This window comes from Pristiophorus japonicus, chromosome 15 (genome assembly GCF_044704955.1).
Source record: "Pristiophorus japonicus isolate sPriJap1 chromosome 15, sPriJap1.hap1, whole genome shotgun sequence".
Taxonomy (NCBI): domain Eukaryota; kingdom Metazoa; phylum Chordata; class Chondrichthyes; family Pristiophoridae; genus Pristiophorus; species Pristiophorus japonicus.
This window is the reverse complement of record NC_091991.1, coordinates 44,745,175-44,771,962: the sequence shown is the minus strand read 5'-3', so window position 1 is coordinate 44,771,962 and position 26,788 is coordinate 44,745,175. Positions and strand designations below refer to the sequence as shown.

The following is a 26,788-nucleotide window of genomic DNA, read 5'->3' as shown; positions in this document are numbered from 1 at the left end:
TTGGTTTTCCATTCCCTATCTGGCTGTGGACCCTTTATGTGCGGTAAGCCAACTCGCTACACGTGCTATTCACGTCATTCTCAGCATCGTGCTTGCTCCAGAGTGAATCCACCCGCAGCTCCAGTTTTGCAACGCGGTTCGTCAGGAGCTGGAGGCGGATACATTTCCCGCAGATGTAGTCGTCAGGGACACCGGAGGCGTCCCTGATTTCCCACATGGTACAGGAGGAGCATAACACGTGTCCGAGCTCTCCTGCCATGACTTAACCCCTAGATTAACTTAATTTGGCAACAATGCTAAAGGTTACTTACCGATAAAGAAGAGAAAAAGAAAGGTTACTTACCAATCACCAGCCAATCACTTACCCCCTTGGCTGTGACGTCACCTTTCGATTTCTTTCTACTTCTTTTTTGCCTCCCTGCTGCAGCTGCACCAGTCGGCCTCACCAGCGAACTCCCGACTGCCGCCCGCCTCAGACGACGCTGCTCCCCGGACTCTCTGCCGTGCCTTTTGTAGGCCTCACCAGCGAACTCCCGACTGCCGCCCGCCTCAGACGACGCTGCTCCCCGGACTCCCTGCCGTGCCTTTTGTAGGCCTCACCAGCGAACTCCCGACTGCCGCCCGCCTCAGACGACGCTGCTCCCCGGACTCCCTGCTGTGCCTTTTGTAGGCCTCACCAGCGAACTCCCGACTGCCGCCCGCCTCAGACGACGCTGCTCCCCGGACTCCCTGCCGTGCCTTTTGTAGGCCTCACCAGCGAACTCCCGACTGCCGCCCGCCTCAGACGACGCTGCTCCCCGGACTCCCTGCTGTGCCTTTTGTAGGCCTCACCAGCGAACTCCCGACTGCCGCTCCACCTCTGACGACGCCTACCGTTACCCAAGAACCTGTATCTATAGGCAGAGATATACCTATTTTGGCATGTCAGAGATGAGCAATCTTTAGATATATATATATATGTATACATCGTAGTACCATTTTTGGACGTGTAAAAAAAGCACAAGGCATATCAATTTAGCATTGGGATGGCCTGTGCTCAATTTGCACAGGCATTGGTCCCACTACCAAATTACTGGGGCTCAATTTTTGATGTCCCGGGTGGAGCATGAAGAAAGTGCATTTTAAGTCGCATCCCTACTCAGTCCTCACTCATCCCTGGCTTGGAGTATTGGCATCACCTCCAATAAACAAAATCAAAAGATGATACAAACTAAAAAGAGAAATTGTTTACATAGCAGTTCAGCCAATATCAACTTGTGAAGCTTATGATCACAGCATCCTATTTTGCATTTTAGCGGGTTCAGCTTTCGTCACAAGAATCATTTAAGTTTTACAGGAAACTTGCAGTTTTGCTGGTGTAATTAAAGAAATTTGTGCTATTCCAATTTTCATCTGTGACACAAATACCCGGTCTTCCACTAACACAGGAATCTAATGTTATAGAAAATACAGCAGCAGTGAGGCATGATAATGTGAGAAGTGCAAGCGATTTTCTGAAGCAATTAACAGCTGGTATCTCAAAAGTCAGTCCCAAATGTGCAAAAATAGCTCAGCACAATATAAAACAGCATGTCTTCATGAGAACAAAACTTAAATTGCTTCAGTAACAATTATATTGATTATATATTAAGGTTCATATAACAATGGAAGCAAAAGAGGGCACCAAAAATACATCTTGCCCCAGGCAGGAGGACTGTTATACGCACTCTATCAGTACTAGCAGGACAGAAGAAAGCATTTCAGCAACCATCTTAAATCATCGCTTCATCCTGCAGATTAATGCTTCAAAATAGAACACAAGGCCGATTAAACTCATAATCTAGGATACAATGTGAAAAAAGAGCAAAATAAATTATACAAATATTCCATTCCACAGCATTTGGGGAACTCAAAGGGATAACAGAAAATTCTACTTCATTATAAACCCAATATTCGCATCAAAAAACGGTTCAAAACAGTATTAAGAGGGTATGGGGAGAGATCAGGGCAATGTGACTTCGGCAGTGGTGGACAAAATATGGCCTGAGGGCCATATCCAGTCCGCCAATTCATTCTATTCGGCCCGCTGGATGGAACAGAAATAGAACGCGATGGAGGCTCCACAGACTCAAGCCGCTCTGCCAAACAGCCATGTAGACTTTCAGAATATATAATCGATCGAGCAATCATTTCATTCATTTATTAACAGACAATTTCACTATTTTACACCACATTTTCTATATTTAAGATAGTACCTGACTACTATCTGAATTTATGTTTAAAATTATTGGGAGGATAGAAGTGGAAGTGATGAATGATTGGCCTGTTTCAAATTTATCAATTTAACACTTTGTTCTCACCAATGGCTGTTTGTGGGGTTATTAATTGTTGCACAATTATTCACTTGTTTTAGTCTTATCCCACTTAAATTAGCAAAGTGGAGGCATAACTAAATGGTCCCGGGTATATTGGACATTACATTCACTTAAACCCCTTTTTCGCCATACCATGGAAGAGGGTTGTCGAGATTTATGTTGTTGGCCAGTCGCAGTAATAAATAGCACTCGAGGAAGAAATGTGCATTATATAATGGTGCATTACTTGTGTGCATTCTCAAGTAAAAGTCTGCAAACTCTATTGGCATCTTGGCAGGAGTGATAGTACATTGACAATTTGATGGCTGATCTGGGATGCAATTTGTGGTATAAATCATTTTCCGAGTCTCCTAATTACTTCTTAGCGAGGTTTCAAAGGCATCAAAGAAGCATTTCATGTACAATTTCTAAAGGTTGTATAAATTATTTTATTTTTCATTGTGCCTTATACTTTGTCTATAATTGCTAGTGGAAGCAAAATCGATTTCTCATTTTCCACTCGAAGAATGGATTTAGACCACTTGGAATGAACAGACCGTGCACTTTTCATTGTGACTCATAAACCTGTATGATGTTCATTATCATGCTATTAAGTGTTGTTATTTTTTATTAAGTATGGAAATGACATTTATACAATGAATACGATAACAAATGTTAATGGTATCTGTTGTTAACAATTTATTTTATGTGCCCTGCCTTCAACAGCTCACCAAAACATGTTAAGTGGCCCTCCAGCCCAAATAATTGCCCACCCCAAACTGTGGATAGCTGTTTCAGATAGCCAGCAATGGCGTAAATCATCAAACTTCCTTCTCTGCTGTAAAATCATTTGGTTGTATGATTCTGTTTAGCAGACAAGGCTAAGGGGCAATGAATGAAGGTTTTTAAAACAATGAAAGTTGTTGATAGGGTGAATAGGTAAAGACTCTGGTTGTGGCGTCATCAATTTCAAAAGGTCACTAAAGAATGAGCAGAGATTCGAAGAGTTATTTTTGCAGAGAGGTATTAGTGTGGAATGCTTTGCCACATGAAATAATTCAGACAGAGACCACTGCAATTTTTAAGGGAAAAGTAGATAAACATTTGAAATAGAGGAGGCTGCAGGGCTATGGGGAGACATCAGGGCTGAGGGATTAGCTTTGGATTGCTCCAGGTAAGAGTCAGCACAGATGTAATGTGCCTCTTTCTATGCTGTGAACTTATATTTCTCGATCATGAGAGGGTATCAGCCACCTTCGGAAAGTGCAAGAGTAGTTAATGTTTCAATTATTAGTTCCATTTATGTTCTTTTCACACAACAAAACATTCCAAGGTGCTTTGCAGGGCGAGGGATGCAGTTGACACCAAGGATGAGAGAAGTTAGGGGATGCAATGGATGGCTCAAGGAGCCTTGTGAAGATGGGAAAAGATTTTGCAAGGTGAAGGTGTTTAAGAATAGTATCCCAGAGCACACGGTGTGATGGATGAAGATTCTGCCACCAATATTAAAGTGGGTTTGTAGGGATCCATAGTAGACAAGACAGAAAGAAAAAATTAAGACTTGCATTTCTATAGCACTTTTCATAACCACCGGATATCTCAAAGCGCTTTACAACTAATGAAGTACTTTGAGTGTCGTCATTGTTGTAACATGGGAAATGCAGCAGCCAATTTGCGCACAAGCAAGCTCCCACAAACAACAATGTAATAATGACCAGATAATTTGTTTTGTTTTTATGTTGATTGAGGGATAAATATTGGCCAGGACACCAGGGATAATTCCTTGCTCTTCTTCGAAATAGCGCCATGGGATCTTTTACGCCCACTTGAGAGAGCACACGGGGCCTCGGTTTAACGGCTCATCTGAAAGACAGCACTTCCGACAGTGCAGCATTCCCTCAGCACTGCACTGGAGTGCCAGCATAGATTTTTGTGTGCTCAAGTCCCTGGAGTGGGCCTTGAACCCACAATCTTCTGACCCAGAGGTGAGAGTGCTACCCCACTCATCATCATAGGCAGTCCCTCGAAATCGAGGAAGACTTGCTTCCACTCTAAAAGTGAGTTCTCAGGTGACTGAACAGTCCAATATGGGAATTACAGTCTCTGTCACAGGTGGAACAGACAGTCGTTGAAGGAAAGGGTGGGTGGGGAGTCTGGTTTGCCGCACGCTCCTTCCGCTGCCTGCTTGCCTTCTGCATGCTCTCGGCGACGAGACTCGAAATGCTCAGCGCCCTCCCAGATTCTCTTCCTCCACTTAGGGCAGTCTTTGGCCAGGGACTCCCAGGTGTCGGTGGGGATGTTGCATAATGGACATAGGATTGGGGATAATTAAAGAGATAGGAAGGTCATGGAGAGGTTTGAAGATGAGGACAAGAATTTTGGAGTTGATAAGCTGGGGGACAAGGTGTCAATGGAAGTCAGCAAGGCCAGGAGTAATATATATGTGCTGTATGATGTGAGGGATAGGGTTCAGCCCACAGAATTCTGGGTGAGCTGGAACTTGCATAGAATAGAACAGTAGAGCCTGGAAGAGTATTGGAAAAATATCAAACCTGGAGGTGAAGGTGGTGTGAAACCAGATTCTCATGCAAATAGGAATAAGGTAGACGCATAAGCAAGCGATATTCTGATAAAATTAAGCAGTCATGATGATGGAACAGATGCACAGTTTGAGGCTCAGCTCAAGATTGAACAGAATCCAAGGTTGCACACCTTCAGATTCAGCATCAATGAATAGCAGGAGTGTGTTATGTATACAATAAAGGTGCAAACTAAGTACTGTTTAGCTGAACAAGGTACAACCTTGCTTCTGCTTTATTACGGCCCAAAGTGCCTGACTCATAAAATGGCTGGCCTTTTATATCAGAGCAGCACCCATATGCGTGCTGCTCAGTGGTCTCCAACAATGACACCATCTGGTGGCTACAAACAGCATGTACATACATGACAGAGAGGAAGTTGGAATCAGCACCAAAGGATCATACTTTCTGATCTACTGTGCAGCCCCCACTCCATTAGAGGTGAATAGAATGGCTTCAGTGGAACTGAAAAAATTCTGACTCATTTGCACTTGATACAAGGGAGGTAGCAGACAGCATGACAAAAATCTTGAAATAGTGGATGGTGATGGTGAAGTACAGTTGGCGGTCATCAGCTAGCCTTTGCACCACCAGTTTCTCTCAAGACTCCTTCCTCACCACACTCAGCACACTTGCTTTGCATTCCACTTGCATCTTGCTTCTTCTCCCTCCCAACACAAATCCCGCACATATGCTCCTTTTCACCAGCTAGAATTTAGATTTCACACAGCAGGCGATGAATGTGTAGAATTCATTGCCTGGGGAGGCAGTGGAGGCCGATCGTATGGGGGTAATTTTTCCATTGATTTTAATGGAAAGCAAAATCGGGTGGATGGTTAAATGGGCACCCAATCCGGTCCTGCCAGGATGGGTTAGGTTATAATTACCACCTATGGAAAAAGGGAAAACTGGATAGATTTGAGGCAGTGGGTAATTGGGAGGTCTTATTTATTGGGAGAAGCAAGATAGATTGTATACCTAGCGCAAGACACCAGAGCTATGAGGAGAGGTTGAAGATTCTTGGATCATTACTCTGGAGAAAAGACTCTATATTATTCAGTTATGAAGATCCTTAAAAGAATAGATAATTGGAAATCCACACAGATTTTTTCACTCCTCTACTTCCCTATGTTCCTAAATCATCCAGACATAGAAAAATCAACAGGTCAATGCCAAAACCAAATCATGAAGTCTGTCATCATCATAATCATCATCATCATAGGCGGTCCCTCAAACGAGGATGATTTGCTTCCATGAGTTCACAGGTGTTTCAATGAAAGACCCGATGTCCCAGTCCTGAATTCCAATTGAGGGGGTGGAAGATGCCTTTGCGTGAATTTTTTTAACGTGTGGTGACTGTTGCACATCAGCCATCACACGGGCTTGACAGAGCTAGATCTTGGTCCATTGGCAAGGATTAACCAAGACGACTGGAGACCAGCTCTGCTGCACGGACCGAGCGCGCATACATATCACAGTGTGGGCTGGCCCGTGCTGCCCTTGGGCCCTTGACTCTTCTGGGCCCCGTACCCTCATCTGCCGCACCTCCGCCACGACCTCATGCTGCTCCTCCGGCATAAACATTCACCGCAACTCGCCACAAACACTCGCCGCTCATCTGCCCCGACCTTCCCACTCCTCTGTACCTGGGCCTTGTCAATGTTACTGCCCATGCTCCAAAACGGCGACCAGGGTTTTGATGACGTCACCCAGTCGCCCACCTCAAATTCATTGCATACTTGGAGCAGCTCGCGCTGGAGGTTGAAGTGTTACGCCACTCCAGCTCTTTTATAGCCTGACCTGCAGAGCTGTTCTCTCGCAGGTCTGGCGTCCACGATGTCTATAAGTACACAAGAACTAATTATTCTTAATAGTGGGAATGAAGCCTGGATCCTCAGAACATAAGGCGAGAATCATATTAACTTGAACAAGCATGGACAACCGAGCGTTTGCCTTCATATATGGTAGGCAACAACCTCTGTAGCCATTGATTGCTATCAGATCACCACAGTTAATCCAGTCAGTATAGGCACTAAACATCTGGCCAAAATGGTCACTATTTGACAGTGCTTGAAATTTCACTCTTAATTACTGGATAATACTAAGTGCAGGCCTTGGGATTGTCACATGCTGAGTACTCTTGCAATGACTGACCAAGTCATATTCATTATATATATATATATATATATATATATATGTACGTATGAAACTGTGATTGGAAATTAGTGTCCTCTTGTGTGTCTTGATCATGCCTTATGGCAAAAAATGATGATGCCAAACAAGCCAAATGTTCAAAGTTTTCTCTTCCAGCAATCAATGTCGTGGCCTCAGCTTGAAGAAGGCTTCCATGCTGGCCACCAACAGAGAGAATAGCAGCAGACAGCAATTGTTCCCTCACCATATGGCAAGTCATAACTAAATGGAAAATGGAACAAGCTAATCACTCCACAAATTTAATTTATGATAAATTAAAGAAGAAAAATCATAATTGTATTGCAATGCAAAGCTTAATGAAGTTTATTACATTTTCTGTGAATGTGATGAAACTGTAGATGGGAAAGGCGTATTTGAAGGATTTTTTTCTTTTTACCAGATTTGACATACATCCAGAAAATGAAAAGAACGAATTCAAACTCTTTGGAAAAACTGACCTAGTTCAAAATTTCAATATTTCCATTCAGTTATACTTGTTTTTTTTCTCGTAATTTGTACATTTCGGTCTCAGAGCATAAAAGGCGACATTATTTGAGCATGGGTTCGGGGTGGGGGTGAACAGGAATTTAGGGCAGGGCTCCGACATGCTGGGTTTCTACTCTGTGTATAATGCACCTTAACATCTCACATGACAATGGTGGAAACTGCAATATGTCGCTAAAAAAGGAAGTTTCTGCCCTTTTTCGGGTAAAACAATGTGATATACTTGCTACTTGCTTGGATTCCTCCAGAGTTTAGTTTCATTAGGTGCTTAACACTCCTCTTGGAATGCCCATCCTCTTCGGGAAAACTAACTTCAATTTACAGAATATATATTTTTTAGATGATTCCATAAAAACTGCCAAATTTCAGAAGATCAAAATATAGAACGAATGTTGCTGCAGCATTCCTCACATCCAGAAAGATATCTCAAAGTGGCTTTAAAGGTGGAGGCAATTAAAGACAGGAGCAGAAGGCCATGTTAAAGAAAAGGGCTTTTTATAGACTTGTGAAAGTAGGGAAGGATGCGGCCAAGTGAAGGGATACAGGGAGGGAATTCTGAAGGGCAGAATATAAATGACTGAAAGAGCAGCTACAAATAGTGATGCTGAGAGCGTGCGAGACAAGAAGCAGCCTGGTCTCGGGGGATTATGGGGTGCATGCATGACTGAAGGAGGTCATGGAGATTGAGTGGGGCGAGGTCATTCAGGGATTTTAACAACAAGAACCTTGAAGTCAATTTACTGAGGCACAGAAGTCAGTACAGATCGGCAACGTTAGGTGTGATGGGACAATTGTGAATGAGTTGTCTTTATGGAGGGTGTAGGTGAAGAAGGTATTTTAGAAGTTGGGCCTCCAGTGATGAAGATGTAGATGAGGGTTTTGGATGTGCTGGGGAAGTGGTAAGGTTGGAATGAGATGATGTTCTGGAGCAAAAGCCTGACTTTTGTGTGATGTGGAAATTTAGTATAATTTAGTACAGATTACACAGGATTTTGTTTCCCCGCCCCCCCCACCGAGTAAAATAAAAACTGTAATTCCACCCCTAATCTGTGTATCTTTAATAGTTGAGATCAACATTTTTAACCTGGTTTCAGGTTTGCAGAACATCTTGTAAAACATCCCAAAGGTGCTTCACAGAAGTGTTATAAAGTAAAATTTGATACCGAGCCACATAAGGAGAAATTAGGGCAGATGACAAGGTAGGTTTTAAGGAGCGTCTTTTCAGGGTCAAATATGACACCAAGATTGCAAACCGTCTGTTTTGGCCTCTCACAGCTGCTCGGGAGAGGGATGGAGTTATGGCAGCATAACTAAGACCGCTTATGTCCACCTCCGTAACATGGCCCTTGCCTCAGCTCATCCGCTGCTGAAACCTACATCCATGCCTTTGTTACCTCTAGACTTGACTATTCCAACTCATTCCTGACTGGCCTCCCACATTCTAGCCTATGTAAACTAGAGGTGATCCAAAACTCGGCTGTCCATGTTCTAACTCGCACCATGTCCTGCTCACCCATCACCGCTGTGCTCGCTGACCTACATTGGCTTCCAGTTAAGCAATGCTCGCCCCTCCTTATCTCTAATCTCCTCCAGCCCCCCTCCCCACCCACTGAGATGTCTGTCCCTTCTAATTCTGCGCTCTTGAGCATACCTGGATTATAATCGCTCAACAATTGGTGGCCATGCCTTCTGTTACCAAGGTCCCAAGGACTAGAGCTCCCTACCTAAAACTCTCCACTTCTCTTTCCTCCTTCAAGGCGCACCTCTTTGACCAAGCTTTTGGTCATCTGCACTAATTTCTACTTATGCGGCTCGGTGTCAAATATTTATTGCATAATACTCCTGTGAAGCGCCTTGGGACGTTTCACTACATTAAAGGCGCTATATAAATACACGTTGTTGTTGTTGTGGCTCGGGAATGGAATGTGTGTCAGGGACTGAAGCAGTGATGTTACAATTGACTGATGTTCTCATTGGGATAAACTATCACTTGTCTGTTTCATCATTGTTGACGTCACATTGCACAACAACGTCCAATAAATCCACACAGATTGTTTTAGTGCTTCTAATGCCCACTTCATTTCTTACGAACTGCTGTTCAATTGCACATGTTGTACTCCAATAAACATTTCTATGGGCTAGGCTTTCCCTAAAGCCCCCCACCACCAGATTGCCCTCCAAAAAAACCACTAAGATTCTTCAAATAATGCCAGTGAAAAATTGTATAAAAAGGGAAAAAATACCATCCGGTGAGAAAATGGATCTTACACGTAGATTCTCGGCGGTTAAACGCAATTCTCGGCAAAATGGGCAGTTCTTAATCAAAATAGGTGGTAATTACTCAAATTTAGACCAAGGCTGCGGTTGGGCCGAGGGAGGGGGGAGAAATACAAAAACTATTTTTTCAATGAAATAAAAAATAAAAATTCAGAAAACATTCTCAAGGCCCTTTTTAACTTAATCGTCGTAAAAGAATTTTAAATGAGTTATAAAAAAACCTTGAACTTACCTTTCTTTGCAGGGTACTTGCCTACCACTCAGCTCCGGCAGCTTTTCGTGGCCATTTTTTTCCGAACTTACCTACAGGTCACCGCTGAGCCAAAACTCGGGTGGTGGCGGTTTTCACACGGACAGTCCACTCCCCAGCGGTATTTTGAAAATGTCGGCGGAACTCTTTAAAAAGTTAAGTGGAAACTTTTGCCGGGTGGTTTTTCGCCAAAAACCAGCAGTACCGCCGAGAAAGTCACCGAAAATAAAGAGGAAAGTCTAGCCCTTTATCTTGCATTGAATAAACCAAGGAATTTACTCACTCTAAAATATCACTTTTGGCTTCGAAGGCTTAAGAGCACAGTAAAAGATAAAAATTGGCTTGATAGTTAATAGATTGCCTGCAATCATTGCCTGCTATGATGCTAAATTACATTGAAAGGAATAGATCACCTTGGTCAACTCATTGAGATTGGTTTTACTGAATGGCCGACTCCTGCTCCTAATTCTTATGTTCTTTTTACAATCACAACAATCATCATAGAGAGTCCCTCAAAATAGAGGAAGACTTGCTTCCACTTTAAATCACAACAAATCGGACTAATGGCATTCTGGTAAACAATGGCATGTATATGTACTGAAGTACAATGCAGAGAGCTCTGGCTTCTCGAACTTCACAATAATGTTATGTGAGCTAGTTGCACCAAACCTATTCATTGCAACTGGAGGTTGAACAACTTGTGCAGCTCTGCTCTCTTTAGTCAACAGGAAAAGCCTTTTCGACTCACTGAATTTCAACCAATCACATTCAAGATTCGTTTGCACTGGTACAAACTAATCTCATGTCATCATCATCATAAACTGTCCCTCGAAATCGAGGAAGACTTGCTTTCACTCTAAAAGGGAGTTCTTACGTGACTGAACATCCAATATGGGAATTACAGTCTCTGTCATAGGTGGGACAGACAGTCTTTGAAGGAAAGGGTGGGTGGGACTGGTTTGCCGCACGCTCCTTCCGCTGCCTGCGCTTGTTTTCTGCATGCTCTCGGCGACAAGACTCGAGGTACTCAGCACCCTCCCGGATGCACTTCCTCCACTTACAGCGGTCTTTGGCCAGGGACTCCCAGGTGTCAGTGGGGATATTGCATTTCATCAAGGAGGCTTTGAGAGTGTCCTTGAAACGTTTCCTCTGCCCACCTGGGGCTCGCTTGCCGTGTAGGAGTTCCAAGTAGAGCGCTTGCTTTGGGAGTCTTGTGTCAGCCATGCGAACAATGTGGCCAGCCCAACGGAACTGGTTGAGTGTGGTCAGTGTTTTGATGCTGGGGATGTTAGCCTGATCGAGGACACTAACGTTGGTACGTTGATCCTCCCAGGGGATCTGCAGGATCTTGCGGAGACATCGTTGGTGGTATTTTTCCAGTGATTTGAAGTGTCTACTGTATATGGTCCACGTCTCTGAGCCATACAGGAGGACAAGTATCATTGCAGCCCTGTAGACCATGAGCTTGGTGGCAGATTTGAAGGCCTGATCTTCAAACACTCTCTTCCTCAGGTGGCTGAAGGCTGCACTGGCGCACTGGAGGCAGCATTGAACCTCATCATTGATGTCTGCCCTTGCTGATAATAGGCTTCCGATGAATGGAAAGTGGTCCACGTTATCCAGGGTCGCGCCATGGATCTTGATGACTGGGGAGCAGTGCTGTGTGGCGGGGTCAGGTTGGTGGAGGACCTTTGTCTTACGGATGTTAAGTGTAAGGCCCAGGTTTTCGTATGCCCTAGATGTTGACTATGACTTGGAGTTCAACCGCAAGGGACTATGGAGCGTCCTCCGTTTCGACTGTCCCCAAAAGATTTTCGCCATCCTCCGCCTGCTCCACGACGATATGCAAGCCGTGATCCTGACCAATGGATCCATCACAGACCCAATCCATGTCCGGACCGGGGTCAAGCACAGCTGCTTCATCGCACCAACCCTCTTCTCGATCTTCCTTGCTGCAATGCTCCACCTCACACTCAACAGCTCCCCGCTGGAGTGGAACTAAACTAAAGAACCAGTGGGAACCTGTTCAACCTTCATCGTCTCCAGGCCAGATCCAAGACTGTCCCAACCTCTGTCGTCGAACTACAGTACACGGACGACGCCTGCGTCTGTGCATATTCAGAGACTGAACTCCAATCTAATGTGGTTACATATTGAAGCAGGACTCTTTTCAGCGTATTCCTGCCATAGCAAAGAAAGAGGAGAGTAGCAACAGACTTCAGGAGTACATAGACAGACTGATGAAATGGGAAGACACAAGGTAGAGGCAATATAAACTAAATGATACAATTTTAAAGGGGGTGCAGGAACTGAGAGACCTGGGGGTGTACCTACACAAGTCTTTGTCTGTGGCAGGACAAGTTGAACAGGCTGTTAAAAAGGTGTACAGGATACTTGGCTTTATAAATAGAGGCATAGAATACAAAGCAAGGAAGTTATAGTGAACCTTTACAAAACACTGGTTCGGCCCCAGCTGGAGTATTATGTTCAATTCTGGGCACCGCACTATAGGAAGGATATCAAGGCCTGAGAGAGTGTGCAGAGGAGATGGTACCAGGAATGAAAGATTTCAGTTATGTGGAGAGACTAGAAAAACATCAATTGTTCTCCTTAGAACAAAGAAGGTTAACGGGAAATTTGATTTGATGGAGGTGTTCAAAATCTTGAAGGGTTTTAATAGAGTAAATAAGGAGAAACTGTTTCCGGTGGCAGAAGGGTCAGTAACCAGACTATACGGATTCAAGGTAACTGGCAAAACAACCAGAGGCAAGATGAGGAAAAACTTTTTGCGCAGCGAGTTATGATCTTAAATGCATTGCCTTCTGAAATAATCTGCTTCCACTGTTGGGGGAGACTAGAACTAGAGGGCACAATCTTAGAATAAGGGGCTGCCCATTTAAAACAGAGATGAGGAGAAATTTATTTTCTCAGAGGGTTGTTAATCTGTAGAATTCGCTGCCTCAGGAGAGCTTTATTGAATAAATTTAAGGCAGAAATAGACAGTTTCTTAAACGATAAGGGGTTATGGGGAGCAGGCGGGGAAGTGGAGCTGAGTCCATGATCAGATCAGCCATGATCTTATTGAATGACGGAGCAGGATTTATGGCCTACTCCTGCTCCTGTTTCTTATGTTATGTTCTAATAACAACTTTCAAAAGGGAATTGGATAAATACTTGAAACAGAAAAAAATGCTGAGCTGTGGGGAAAGAGCAGAGGGAGTGGGACTAATTAGACAGTTCGTTCAAAGAGCCAGCACAGGCACGATGGGCTGACTGGCCTCTTTCTGTGCTGCATCATTCTCTGATTCAATGACCAAAGATACAGTTTCAAATGAAACATCATAAAACCTGAAATGTGTGGACTGGAAACAAATTGAAATGTTATGATTTTTAATTCATGTTAATTCTATATAAAAGGATGATAGAGTAGAAACAACATTATTTAACAAGTCTCACTAAATGGTAGGACACTGAAATGTAGATATACAATAGTACTGAGAAGTGTAGAGGGAATTTGGAGTGCACGTCCACAGATCCCTGAAGGTAGCAGGACAGGTAGATCAGGTGGCTAAGAAGGCATATGGGATACTTTCATTTATTAGCCAAATATACGAGCAAGGTGGTTATGCTTTTTTGTTATTCGTTCATGGGATGTGGGCGTCATTGGCAAGACCAGCATTTATTGCCCATCCCGAATTACCCTCGAGAAGTTGGTGGTGAGCCACCTTCTTGAACTGCAGCAGTCTGTGTGGTGAAAGTACTCCCACAGTGCTGTTAGGGAGTTCCAGGATTTTGACCCAGCAACTGAAGGAACGGCAATATACTTCCAAGTCAGGATGGTGTGCGACTTGGAGGAGAACATGCAGGTGGTGGTGTTCCCATGCACCTGCTGCCCTTGTCCTTCTAGGTGACAGAGGTCACGGGTTTGGGAGGTGCTCCCGAAGAAGCCATAGGGGAGTTGCTGCAGTGCATCTTGTAGATGGTACACACTGCAGCCACGGTGCGCTGGTGGTGGAGGGAGTGAATGTTTAAGGTGGTGGATTTGTTGCAATCAAGTGCTTTGTCCAAGATGGTGTCGAGCTTCTTGAGTTTTGATGGAGCTGCACTCATCCAGGCAAGTGGAGAGCATTCCATCACACTCCTGATTTGTGCCTTGTAGATGGTGGAAAGGCAGGAGGTGAGACACTTGCTGCAGAATACCCAGCCTCTGACCTGCTTTTGTTGCCACAGTATTTATGTGGCTGGTCCAGTTAAGTTTCTGGTCTATGGTGACCCCCAGGATGTTGATGATGGGGGATTCGGCGATGGTAATGCCATTGAATGTCAAGGAGCGGTGGTTAGACGCTTGCTTGTTGGAAATGTTCATTGCCTGGCACTTGTGTGGCATGAATGTTACTTGCCACTTATCAGCCCAAGTCTGAATGTCATCCAGGTCTTGCTGCATGCGGGCATGGACTGCTCCATTATCTGAGGAGCTGCGAATGGCAATGAACACCATGCAATCACCAGTGAACATCCCTACATCTGACCTTATGATGGAAGGAAGGTCATTGATGAATTAACTGAAGATGGTTGAGGCAAGGACATTGCCCTGAGGAACTCCTGCAGTGATGTCCTGTGGCTGTGATGATTGACCTCCAACCACCGCAACCATCTTCCTTTGTGCCAGCCAGTAGAGAATTTTCCCCTGATTGCCATTGATTTCAATTTTATTTGGGCTCCTTGATGCCACACTCGGTCAAATGTTGCCTTTATGTCAAGGGCAATCACTCTCACCTCACCTCTGAAATTCAGCTCATTTGTCTATGTTTGGACCAAGGCTGTAATGAGGTCTGGAGCTGAGTGGTTCTGGCGGAAGCCAAACTGGGCATCGGTGAGCAGGTTATCGGTGAGTAAGTGCCGCTTGATAGCACTGTCGATGACACGTTCCATCTCTTTGCTGATGATTGAGAGTAGACTGATGGGGTGGTGATTGGCCGGATTAGAATAGGCCTGCTTTTTGTGGACCGGACATAGCTGGACAGTTTTCCACATTGTTGGATAGATGCCAATGTTGTAGCTGTACAGGAACAGTTTGGCTAGAGGTGCGGCTAGTTCTGGAGCACACATCTTCAGCACGACAGCCGGGATGTGGTCGGGTCCCATAGCCTTTTCTATATCCAGTATGCTCAGCTGTTTCTTCCTAACACATGGAGTGAATCGAAGTGGCTGAAGACGAGCTTCTGTGATGGTGGCGACCTCAAGAGGCCAATATGGATCATCCACTCGGCTCTTCTGGCTGAAGATAGTTGCAAACGCTTCAACCTTATCTTTTGCACTCCCGTTCTGGGCTCCACCATCACTGTTAGCTGTTAATGGTCCACAACCATTCACAACTGGATGTGGCAGGACTGCAGAATTTTGATCTGATCATTTAGCCCTGTCTATGGCATGCCGCTTCTGTTTTTTTTAGCATGCATGTAGTCCTATGTTTCAGCTTCCCCAGGTTGGTACCTCATTTTTAGGTATGCCTGGTGCTGCTCCTGGCATGCTTTTCTGCCCTCCTCATTGAACCAGGGTTGGTCTCCTGGCTTGATGGTAATGGTAGAGTGAGGGATATGCCTGACCATGAGGTTACAGATTGTGGTGGAATACAATTCTGCTGCTGCTGATGGTCCACAGCGCCTCATGGATGCCCAGTTTTGAGCTGGGAGATCGGTTCTGAATCTGTCCCATTTAGCACGCTGGTAGGGCCACACAACATGATGGAGGGTGTCCTCAGTGTGAAGATGGAACTGCGCCTCCACGATGACTGTGCGGTGGTCACTGCTACCAATGCTGCCATGGACAGGTGCATCTGTGTCAAGTAGATTGGTGAGGACAAGGTCGAGTAGGTTTTTCCCTCATGTTGGTTCTCTCACCACCTGTTGCAGGCCCAGTCTGGCAGCTATGTCCTTCAGGACTCGGCCAGCTCGGTCATGTTGATAACAAACCACCTTGCCCTTGCTATTCTCAGTGCTTCTTTCAAGTGGTGTTCAACATGGAGGAGTACTGATTCTTCAGCTGAGGGAGGGCAGTAGGTGGTAATCAGCAGGAGGTTTCATTGCCCATGCTTGACCTGAAGCCATGTGACACCACCCCTGATGGGTCTGTCCTGCTGGTGGGACAGGGCTAGCCAGGGATGATGATGGAGTCGTCTGGAACATTGGCTGAAAGGTATGATTCTGTGAGTATGACTATATCAGGCTGTTGCTTGACTAGTCTTTGGGATACCTCTCCTAATTTTGGCAACGGCCCCCAATGTTGGTGAGGAGGACTTTGTAGGTTCGACTGCGCCGGGTGTGCCATTTTTATGTCCGTAGCCGGTGCTGAGGTCGATGCTGGGAGGTCCGTCCAGTTTTATTCTTCTTATTGTTTCTAGTATAGTTTTGTTGCAACTGAGTAGCTTGCTAGGCCATTTCAGAGGGCAGTTAAAATTCAAGCACATTGCTGTGGGTCTGGAGTCACATATAGGCCAGACCAGGTAAAGACAGCAGATTTCCTTCCCGAAAGGACATGAGTGAACCAGATGGGTTTTTATGACAATCCAACAGTTTCATGGTCATCATTACTAATATTAGCTTTTTATTCCAGATTTATTTAATTAACTGAATTTGAACTTACGTCTCTGGTTCATTAAATAAGAACACAAGAACATGAGAGTAGGCCATTTGGTCCCTCGAGCCTGCTCCGCCATTCAATGAGATCATGGCTGATCTTCTACCTCAACTCCACTTTCCTGCACTATCCCCATATCCAAATATCCTTAATATCCAGGCCTCTGGATTACTTATCCAGTAACATTACTAACTATGCTACTGTTCCTGTGAACTGCACAAAAAACTAGTGAGGCCACAACTGGAGTACTGTGTGCAGTTCTGGTCACCACATTACAGGAAAGATGTGATTGCCCTAGAGAGGGAACAGAGAAGATTTATGAGGATATTGCCAGTACTGGCGAAATTTAGTGATGAGGAAAGATTGGATAGGCTGGGGTTGTTTTCTTTGGATCAGGGACTAAGGAGAGACTTGATTGAAGTGTATAACGTTATGAGGGGCTTAGATACAATGGCTAAGATCGGGACCTATTTCCCCCAGCAGAGAGGTCAATAACCAGGAAGCATAGATTTAAACTGATGAATAGAAAAATTAGAGGGGAGTTAAGGTGAACCTTTTTCACCCAGAAGGTAGTGGGGATCTAGAACTCACTGCTTAAGAGGCAGAAATCCTCATCACATTTAAAAAGTACCTGGATATGCACTTGAAGTGCTGTAAACTGTAAGGCCATGGATCAAGAGTTGGAAACTGGGATTAGGCTGGATAGCTGTTTTTCAGCTGGCACAGACACGATGGGCCGAATGGCCTCCTTCTGTGTTGTAAATTTCTATAATTCTATAAGTCGCAATAAAAACCGAATGTCACCAAAATTGTCATCATTATAATTTGTGCATGGTTTTTAGTTTCAAGTTATTCAAAACAATTTATGTCCTTTCCAAAAAAAACAAAGCAGAGACATCATCATTGTACACAACACACATTTCTGTGGAGTGGATTCCTTCTCTTCTGAGAACAAATGGCAGCTTTTTAAATCGTTACCATGGAGCCCTTTGTGTATTCAGTTTCCGCTGCTTTATATTGTCAATAGCAAATACAACAGGTTACCATTTCATGGATGTTAAACTCAAACACAAAGCAAATCACTTGTTTTTAATTACTGAACTATAACAGATACCCAAACGTGCCAATTGCTGGATACTGAATAAATAGCAACAAGCAAACAAAGCAGTACTTAGTGCGGTATTTACTTGTTTATTACACTCTCGAATAAACTCCCAGCCATTTTCTAATACTGTGCGATATGGAGTTTTTTTTTCTTTGTTTCTCCCTCCCGTGCTAACCTTGTTCAACACAAAATGTCTCCTTTTAACAAGTAAATATATTTATTCCGCTCATATTAAAGAAATATTTCAGAATATGGTATCTTTGATCAAGTTTTTTGGTGAATTTTTATGCTGAAGAATATACCCCTCTGTGATTTTCTGCTCGTCAACATCAAGCACTCCGAAGCAAAGTATAGCATACCCAGCTGAAAAGTAAAGCTCCCTCTGCTCTGTGCAAAGTGAACCTTAACCCCAACATGAGGAGAGCATCGTCTTGTAGTTGTTGGGAGGGGTGGGGGGGTGGGTTCTACCTCCAATACTGATTTCGCACAGGTTTGTGGGGTGGATCTATGCCCACTGGAGACTGCCCCAAACCTATTTCATACAAGTACCTTACACAGGAGGGGATCTTGCACGCCATCAGTCTGGTTCTGTGTTCAAACCCAGACTCCGAAGTACTTATCCACAATATCACCTAATTCCACCTGTCCGAGAAATTGTTAACATCTTAAAATGTGTATTTTACGAGTCAAACCTATTGAGTATGAACTTACACAAAAGCAAAATACTACAGATGCTGGAGTCTGAAATAAAAACAGAAAATGCTGGAAATCTCAGCAGGTCAAGCAGCATCTGTGGAGAGAAAAACAGAATTAACATTTCAGGTCGTTCTGACGAAACAGAAACATTAATTCTGAGTATGAACTTAGTTGTTTAGGAGGTGTACTTATTCCAAGTGCAGTCATTTGATATACTTTTGATGGGGCAATACAGTGGAATTATTCGTTTATAGCGTTCTGTTCTGGAGCTCAGTCTGCAAGTTGGCGTTTGCATCTCCTTATGAGGGAGTAACGTGGCTACGATTGCAAAAGGAACTTGGTTTGTCTCTTGTAGTTTCAATGCAGGTTTGTATGGATCACTGAATACCTATCACACTTCTGCTTATGTAATGTAATCCTGGTAGCAATGTTCCCATTGGTATGGACATTCAGTATGTCATGTGAAGTATTCCTGACCAATAGAATGGAAAAAGCTTCATTGTGTGACCCAAGACATATGAAACAGTTTCCACTTACCAGCATTTGAGCTCGTCAGGTTGTACCGTGCATTTAGCTTCTTGATAATATTTTCATGTATTTGGTACCATTCACTTTCAGTATTGCACCTAAAACAAAAACAAAGGCATAGTTCGAAAGCGAATCTGAAAAATCTGTGCGTAAACATCGAAAATTATTTAAAACTATTGGACACAAATTTGCTCAAGTCATCATCCTAGAGGTTATGTTGGGATCGTCCCAGATGGTGCCCTTCCACTGAGGTTTGCAGGGTCAGTGGGAGGACACCTCATTAACATGGGAGAGGAGGGCACAGCATTTCTGCCAGAGTTGTACCCAAAGTGTCATTTGCCCCAGGCTGCTGAAAGTCCCAGCCTTATTTCACCCTCGAGGGCGTGGGTAGGGGTGCTGTCCAGACTCTCGACGCCACCCCACCCCCTCCCGAAAAAAAATCAGCCTGTTGGCTCCCAAAGCACGGGTGTCCATCTGGCTTTATTATTTTTTAATTCTTTAACATGATGAAGGGTTCTGCAAATCTCCCAGCAGAGTCAGAGCGGGAGAGCTACGGAACCCCCGAGGTATTTCAGGCCCACTATGTTTAAACACAACAGAATACTAGGACATTAAATACATTTATCTGTACCTATTAATTACTGACCAGCGTTTGAAAAGTACAGCATTTTAACTGCAGTTTCAAACCTGATGAAGTATAAACAGACCAAAATGAATACGTCCAAATAATGTGCTTTAGTTGGACATTCAGGGATATTAATTTAAGTCCTACCAAATCCCCTACGACTGGGTCAACTTGCTTCTATTGTAAGTTGTCTCCCTCATATCCTCACTGAAAATAAAGTGTTTTGTATTTAAATGTCTTCATTCTGATTAAATGGAAATAATATTGTATTGGGAGTAATTAAGGCCACAATGCACCTTGAATTACTGAGCTTCAATTCCCTCCATTCTGGAAAAGTATTCAACAACAACCATTTATATCTACTCTCAGCAACATCAGCCAAATGATATTCAAAAGAAATAAATGACCCGCACCAATCAGCCCAACTTATCACACCGACAATAGATCCCTTCACAGGATCATCAATTCCCATAAGCAAAAAATCTAAATGTTCTGCTGAGCAAAAAATTCTTATACTATTTTAAAATGGGAAACATAAAAGAGCAGCTGTTCATGTATGATGAGCTGTGATAAAAGAGTGTTTCTATTCTTCTTACAACTTTGCAACTCTTAAGAGGAACACATCTTAAATATGTTGTGGGTATTTAACAAAGGGACTGTAAACCCACAAATTGACACTTAACAAATGTACAGAAGAGTGAATTAATGCCCACTGTAATGCATCTCGAGACTTCATAAGTGCAAATAATGGAAATGGAAACAAAAACAGTAAGTGTTGGAAATACATAGTAGTAACGAGAAAAGACAGGTTCATGCTTTGGCAGTGACCAATCTTTTACCAAAGATTACTGAGCTTCAATTCCCTCCAAAGATTGGGCCAAAGTTTGCTGGAAACCTGTGCTATATTAATGACGCATTATTTATATATAAAAGTTCCAGAAAATAATGGAATATGCAAGTTATGCCATCAGTTGTGTTGTGCCGTGCCATAATTTGCTGGAAGTTTTGCGTCGCTCCCGATTGGCTCACCTAAACCAATAAAAGTTTGTTCTCGTCACTCAGCCTGCCATTGCCGATCATTAATTTACTGGATTTACACCATTAATCCGTCACAGCCACTTAGACTGAAAATTAATGGCGTGGGTAACCTGGTATTGATGTGAATTATTGCCCTCACAGGACTCAGCCGAGGAGGTCAACAAAGGGACATTGAAAACTGTGGAGCCACACTCCAGCCGTCTGGAAATTGTTCCGGTTTTTTTCTTCTAATGCTCTCAGTTTTGCCAATCTTTTCTGGCCAGTTTTGTAATCCAGAGTCCTGTTCGTGTCTCAAGGCAATTCCCTTCAAGATTTGCACTTCTTATTTGTATTTAGGTGGTGAAAACATTTTAATAGCCTATCCACAGGGCATTCTCCTGTTCTTCATTATTATGGATTACCTGGAGGATAAGCAAAGGCACCATGGCTGGAGATTGAGTTGATCTCACGACTACCCACCCCCAACCCTTCCAGAGAGTGTAGAGAAAATAAATGTGTTATTTGAGCAACTGTTGGAGGATCTGTGCGTCCGCAGATTGCACTTCAAGAAGAAAGCAAATGGCCAACTCTGAAATGCTCCATGAAATACCCGAAGCTGCAGTCGACCTTCCGCTTGGCCTTATCAGTGGCAATGAAAGTGATGACAGCCCTCAATCTCTACAGCCCCGGTTCATACCAGTCAGCCACTTGAGACCTCTAACATCAGCTGTGAAGGCCTACATTCAACAGGTGACAAATGCCCTCATCCACAGAGCACCTGACCAGTGAATGCATGTCCCTTACTCAGCAAAGAGTCAGATCCATCAATTTGCACAGGCTTCCCCAGGATGCAGGGTTGTTTCCGATGGGACGCACGTGCTGCTAAAGGCTCCATTTGATGAACCCATTACTTTCATCAACAGGAAGTTACCGCTCACTAAATGTGCAAATTGCCGCCGATGCCCAACTGAAGATCCTGCATGGTAACTCAGGGCATCGGGGAAGCGCTCATCACACCTTTGCCCTTCGCCACTCCACCATCCATGCCTTATACAGCAGGGAGGGACATGCAGGTGGATAGATCCTGAGGTTGGGGGTCAAGGCCTACCCACTGAAGCCACTGCTGATGACACCATTCTGCATCACCAATAACGCAGCAAAGGAAAGATACAATCATGCACATGCAACAACCCGACAAGAGCTGGAGGGGACCTTCGGGGTTCTCAAAGCACGCTTCCAGTACCTAGACAGGTCAGGATGGGGGCTGGGGTAGGGTGGGGAGTCTGACAATATGCTAAAGTAGCACAGATTGTAGTGGACTGCTGCGCACTACACAATTTCACCCTGGAAGAGGGCTCACTCTTAACTTGGCAGACAAGATTCCTGTGGAACCGGATGATCCCAACACGTCCTGGGCCCATGGGTAGTAACCTCCCAGAAAAAGTCACAGTGGCATCGGCCAGAGCAGCAGAAAGATGTTGGATCAGGAAGTCTGGGACTATTTTCCCGTGGAATGATTCCCATGGTGATGTGAACACAAAGGACAGGCAAGATTAAAGCCAAGTGAATGTTTATTTAGTGCAATAGTACACTGACGAGCAGTCAACAAACAATCGTGTAAAGGCAGATGAGAACAATAAAACAGCAAACTCTCATCAGAGTAACTCAACAAGAGACAACTATTGAAAAGTGAACTGTTTTAATACCTGCAGACACAAATGGAGAGGTCCACACCCCTCTACATACAGCAGCAATGCAGGACATGCAACAAGCTCGGTGGCTGAGGACTAAAAGACCAGCAGTGGCAATACATATTGAGGTAGTCAATTATAAAGTAGTGCATAGTTTTACAAATAGTGAAAATTTTGCCTGAGACAGCACTTGGGAGAGAAATGCTGTTGCCAGTAGAAAATAAATATTCTACAATGATCGTGTCTACATCGGTGCCTGTAAGCTAAGCAGTACTGTGATCAGAAAGTAGTGCAATGCATTGGTAGTTGCACAAAATCTTTCCGTGGCACTTGAAATGTAAATTTCTCCAACAATTTTTGAAACAGCAATATTTGACCATTTTTTTTTCAATTAAAAATAAGCAATAATTTTAAATATCAAATTATTTACGATTGTTCTGGAGTTCAAAGTGTGCCTGAGGGAACGTTGAGAGTGAGAATGAGCAGGTAGAGATGGACTCTGCATGCAGAAAAGAACCCAACTCCCTCGACACCTGCGCCTCCTACCCTGCACATGCACGAGTCCTTGTGCCATGTGAATGGCCTCGGAGTCCCACATGTTGGTGGGGATCAGGGTGTTTGGACGTGACTGGTTCCTGATGCTACTGCGAGGATACATGGGGAACAGGTGCGCTCTCACAACTGACAGCTGCCTCCTGTGTTGGGGCAGCCATCAGCTGAATCATTGGAGAGTGGTCCTCAGCAGCCAGGTGTTGCAAGACTTGTGCGTCTAGCACATAGTCTGGGGGTAGAGGGACGTGTCCCTGGGAACCGATTGCTTCCTGCAAATGAGCAGGATGTCCCTCAAGGACCCCAACTACCGTTGCAGTTGCAATGGGGCACACAGGCATCAGCTGCAGGCACCTCCATCATCAATTGGTGTCCTGCACAACCTTCTAGAATCACACAGCACAGGAGGAGGTCGTTCAACCCATCATGCCAGTGCGGGCTCTTTGGTAGAGCTATCTAATTAGCCCCATTCCCCTGCTATTTCCTCATAGCCATGGAAGTTTTCCCTTTTCAAGTATACATCCAATTCTCTTTTGAAAGTTATTATTGAATCTGCTTCCACCACCTTTTCAGGCAGTGCATGCAAGATCATAACAACTCACTGTGTAAACACATTTCTCCTCAACTTAGTTCTTTTGCCAATGACCTTAAATCTCTGTCCTCTGGTTACCTGCCAGTAGAAACAGCTTCTCCTTATTTACTCGATCAAAGCCCCTCAATGTTGAACACTTCTATTAAATCTCTCCTTAACCTTCTCTGCTTTAAGGAGAGCAATACCAGCTTCTCCAGTCTTGACACATAGCTGAAGTCCCTCATCACTGCTATCATTTTGCGACATCTCCTCTGCACCCTCTCCAAGGCCTGGCACAGGTTATTGAGCTCCACCCATTTGGTCCAGTGCACCACGGAAGAGCACCATGAGTTCATCGATGGACCCCAGATACCTGCGATACCCCTGAATTCTCCTCCTTCGCACTTCGCAGACCTACTTGCAGTCCTCTTCACTTTGGGCGCAACATCAATCCTTAGAGGGAGCCGGGGTACATGACCTCGCACCCAATGCTCCTCCATATCTGTCCCTTTAAATAAACCTCATGGCGGTGACTGGAGCATCACGGCTGCCTGTGAGTAGCAAGGGGGCGGGAGGGAAGGGGCAGGTGCGTCCGATGCACTATGGAAGGGGCTGGAATAAGTGAGGAGGCAGCAGTCGGTTGTGGGGGGGGGGGGGGGGGTGCGAGGAAGATGGCCACCGTCACATATTCCCCCACTTTTCCTCACCCCCCCCCATTTCACAGAGCATAGAATCCCTGCAGCTGCAGGGCTCTGTCCTCATGATGAGTGAACTCATGGGGATTCCTCCTTCACTGCGCGTTCGCACATGCTTTTCATCGATTTACCCTGCGGCTGGGGGGCAGGGGGAGAAAGAGAACAGAGAAAACGTTCGGCGGCTTGCTTTGTGAGAGCTGCAGGTGTCAAACTGACAGGGCTCTTTTCAAACATTAGAATCTTTTCTTCAGTAGAGACATACGAAGCCGTTAGATTCATCAGCTGCCCACTCTGAAAAGGTTGCCTCCCACGGCAACAGACTGTTAATGACTTACTTTTGTCTTTGGGTTCTGCCTTGAGAAAACAAACAGATCACATCTTGAAAGCATCTGACCCTTCCCCCATTCTATAAATATTAAATTTGAAGTAAAACTCCTTTCCAACTCGATCGCTTTGAAAAAAATTGGTTACAACAACAGATAACTTTTATTTATTACACATAATAGAATTGAGTTTTGGATTGAAGCCCAGACAATGGTTACCTTGTTTTCTCTGGTCAGGTCATTGTACCTTTTGTGGCACTGGTCGCCTGAATGTGGGACGATCGATATGGCACTCAACCCTTTGGTCACCTCCCTCCACGCCATCTTGGTCAACTATCGGAGAGCCCTCGCAGTCTCCAGCAGCCGGTCTTGCTGATGGTCGACCTCATCCCCAATAATTGGAGACCTTTTCTTAAACTCTTCTGCAATATTTATGTGGAAAGGGGGATGTGCAGTCACTGGAGATTACTTTTTACAGCATTTTACAAAGTTTAAAAAAATAATGTTGATTTTAGGTGACTTTGGAAATTACAGCTCACTCACCTCCAAGTGCAAAGCCTCAATCCGAGTAATGGCGGCTGTCCTCAGCTTATTATCGTGCCATGTGGTTGGTCTGCAGGGCAAGGCATTGGCTGCTCCGTGAACGAGGTCCCTGATTCATCATTGACCTCACTATGTTGTAGCTGGATCAGTTTTCCAGTAAATTGTGGTGCAAGTATAGTGCAAAATGAACAGAGAACGCAACTGTACAATTTATGGCGTACATCACAATCACGTCGTTCCAGCAAATTCCACCTGTTAATTGATTTAGGTATTTCCAGCATTTCCGATTTTTGTTTCGCCTTAACAAGTGTTTGAAAGAAATCTCACTCTGAACTAGTGTATATTTCTCCAAAAATTCACCTATTCCAAAATCAAAAATCAATTTAGCAATTAACAAACTACTGCTGATTGATGGTATTCCAAAATTAGTGCTGCAAGAAGTTAATGTACTGACAGAATTAAACCTTAAAATTAAGTCATCGAACTTCTGCACAAGTGTATGAGTCATAGATTATGCTCCTGTTTGTGAAGCAGCTCTTTGGGCAGCAGAAAGTGTTCATTGATAGCTAAGTCGAATAAACATAGGTTATTTCACTGCACCTGCACTTTTCCAATGTTAGTGAAGTTACATGCTACAAATAATAATGTCTGCTTGTGAGTTGGCATTGATGGACGAACATGTTCACCAAAACTCTCTAGGTTGCTTCTGGGCTGAAATCACCTCCTGTTGGCAGTTAGTGGCCCAGCAAGACTAATGCCTGCCTATGTCACTTTGCCATGAACCCAATACCACAACTATTATTTAATCAACTTTTTGAAATGACGATCTGGTCTCTTGAACCTCATTGTTGGGTAAAGAATACTGAAAGAAATAAATGTTACTGTACATGTAGACTTTAAGCATGTAGTCCTCTTTAGAGTCCCTGGTGTCCCTCTCAGTTTGCAGCAAGTCTGCAATGCTTAGGACTGCACAACCAAACGGCCGTCGATATTGTGTGTTGGAAGCGTTTTTCTTTTCTCCTGCTGCCATTCGACCTAAAATGTCACACCAGATAAATATATATTCATTTTTAATAAATTGTCATGGTATAGAAACACAAGAAGAAATAGTTTGAAAAGACAAAAAGTCTTTTGAATAAAATAAACTTTACCCAGTCTTATAATGTGAACAGTTATATATATATCCTTCCTGAGGTCACTGCTCCCCAAATCCTGAAAAAGACACTTGAAATCAGACCAGATTTGAACAACAAAGTTTGACAATGTTTTGCTGAATTGGCGAGGAGGAGGGCGAAGACATGGAGACAAATCAAGGACCAATTTTGGGAGAGCCTCAGGCTGACCTCTTTGGATGCACATTGCAGTCCCGCTCTCTATTTAGTGCCCGCAGTTGGGTGCTGACCAATTTCTACCCCAATCCTCTTCATACAGAGGGCAGTAAACATTTAGAATAGCCTATCCAAAGCTGGCATGGGGAGTGAATGATGTTCCAAAATTAAAGAGGGTGATGGATAAACACATGGATACATTCGGAGCAGAGGTTTGTGATCTTTCAAGTGCATTATCCCAAAATTGTGGTGAGGATTGATAGGCCTGGTGCTCTTTCTTTCAATATGTCATTATATATTTTGGCACAACCCAAAAGGATGGATGACATCTAATGTCACTGAATA

At 44.1% G+C, this 26,788-nt stretch overlaps 1 protein-coding gene across 1 annotated transcript in view; it reads right to left on the bottom strand.

The window, feature by feature from the left end:
• LOC139280730 (dedicator of cytokinesis protein 4-like) overlaps nt 1-26,788 on the bottom strand; it is a 511,619-nt gene that overhangs the window by 249,090 nt on the left and 235,741 nt on the right. The window contains exons 10-12 of the mRNA XM_070900388.1: nt 26,267-26,327; nt 26,003-26,150; nt 19,111-19,199 (exon numbers count right to left, since the gene is read on the bottom strand). Of these exons, the coding sequence (XP_070756489.1) occupies nt 19,111-19,199; nt 26,003-26,150; nt 26,267-26,327 (298 nt within the window). The remainder of the gene's footprint in view (nt 1-19,110; nt 19,200-26,002; nt 26,151-26,266; nt 26,328-26,788) is intronic.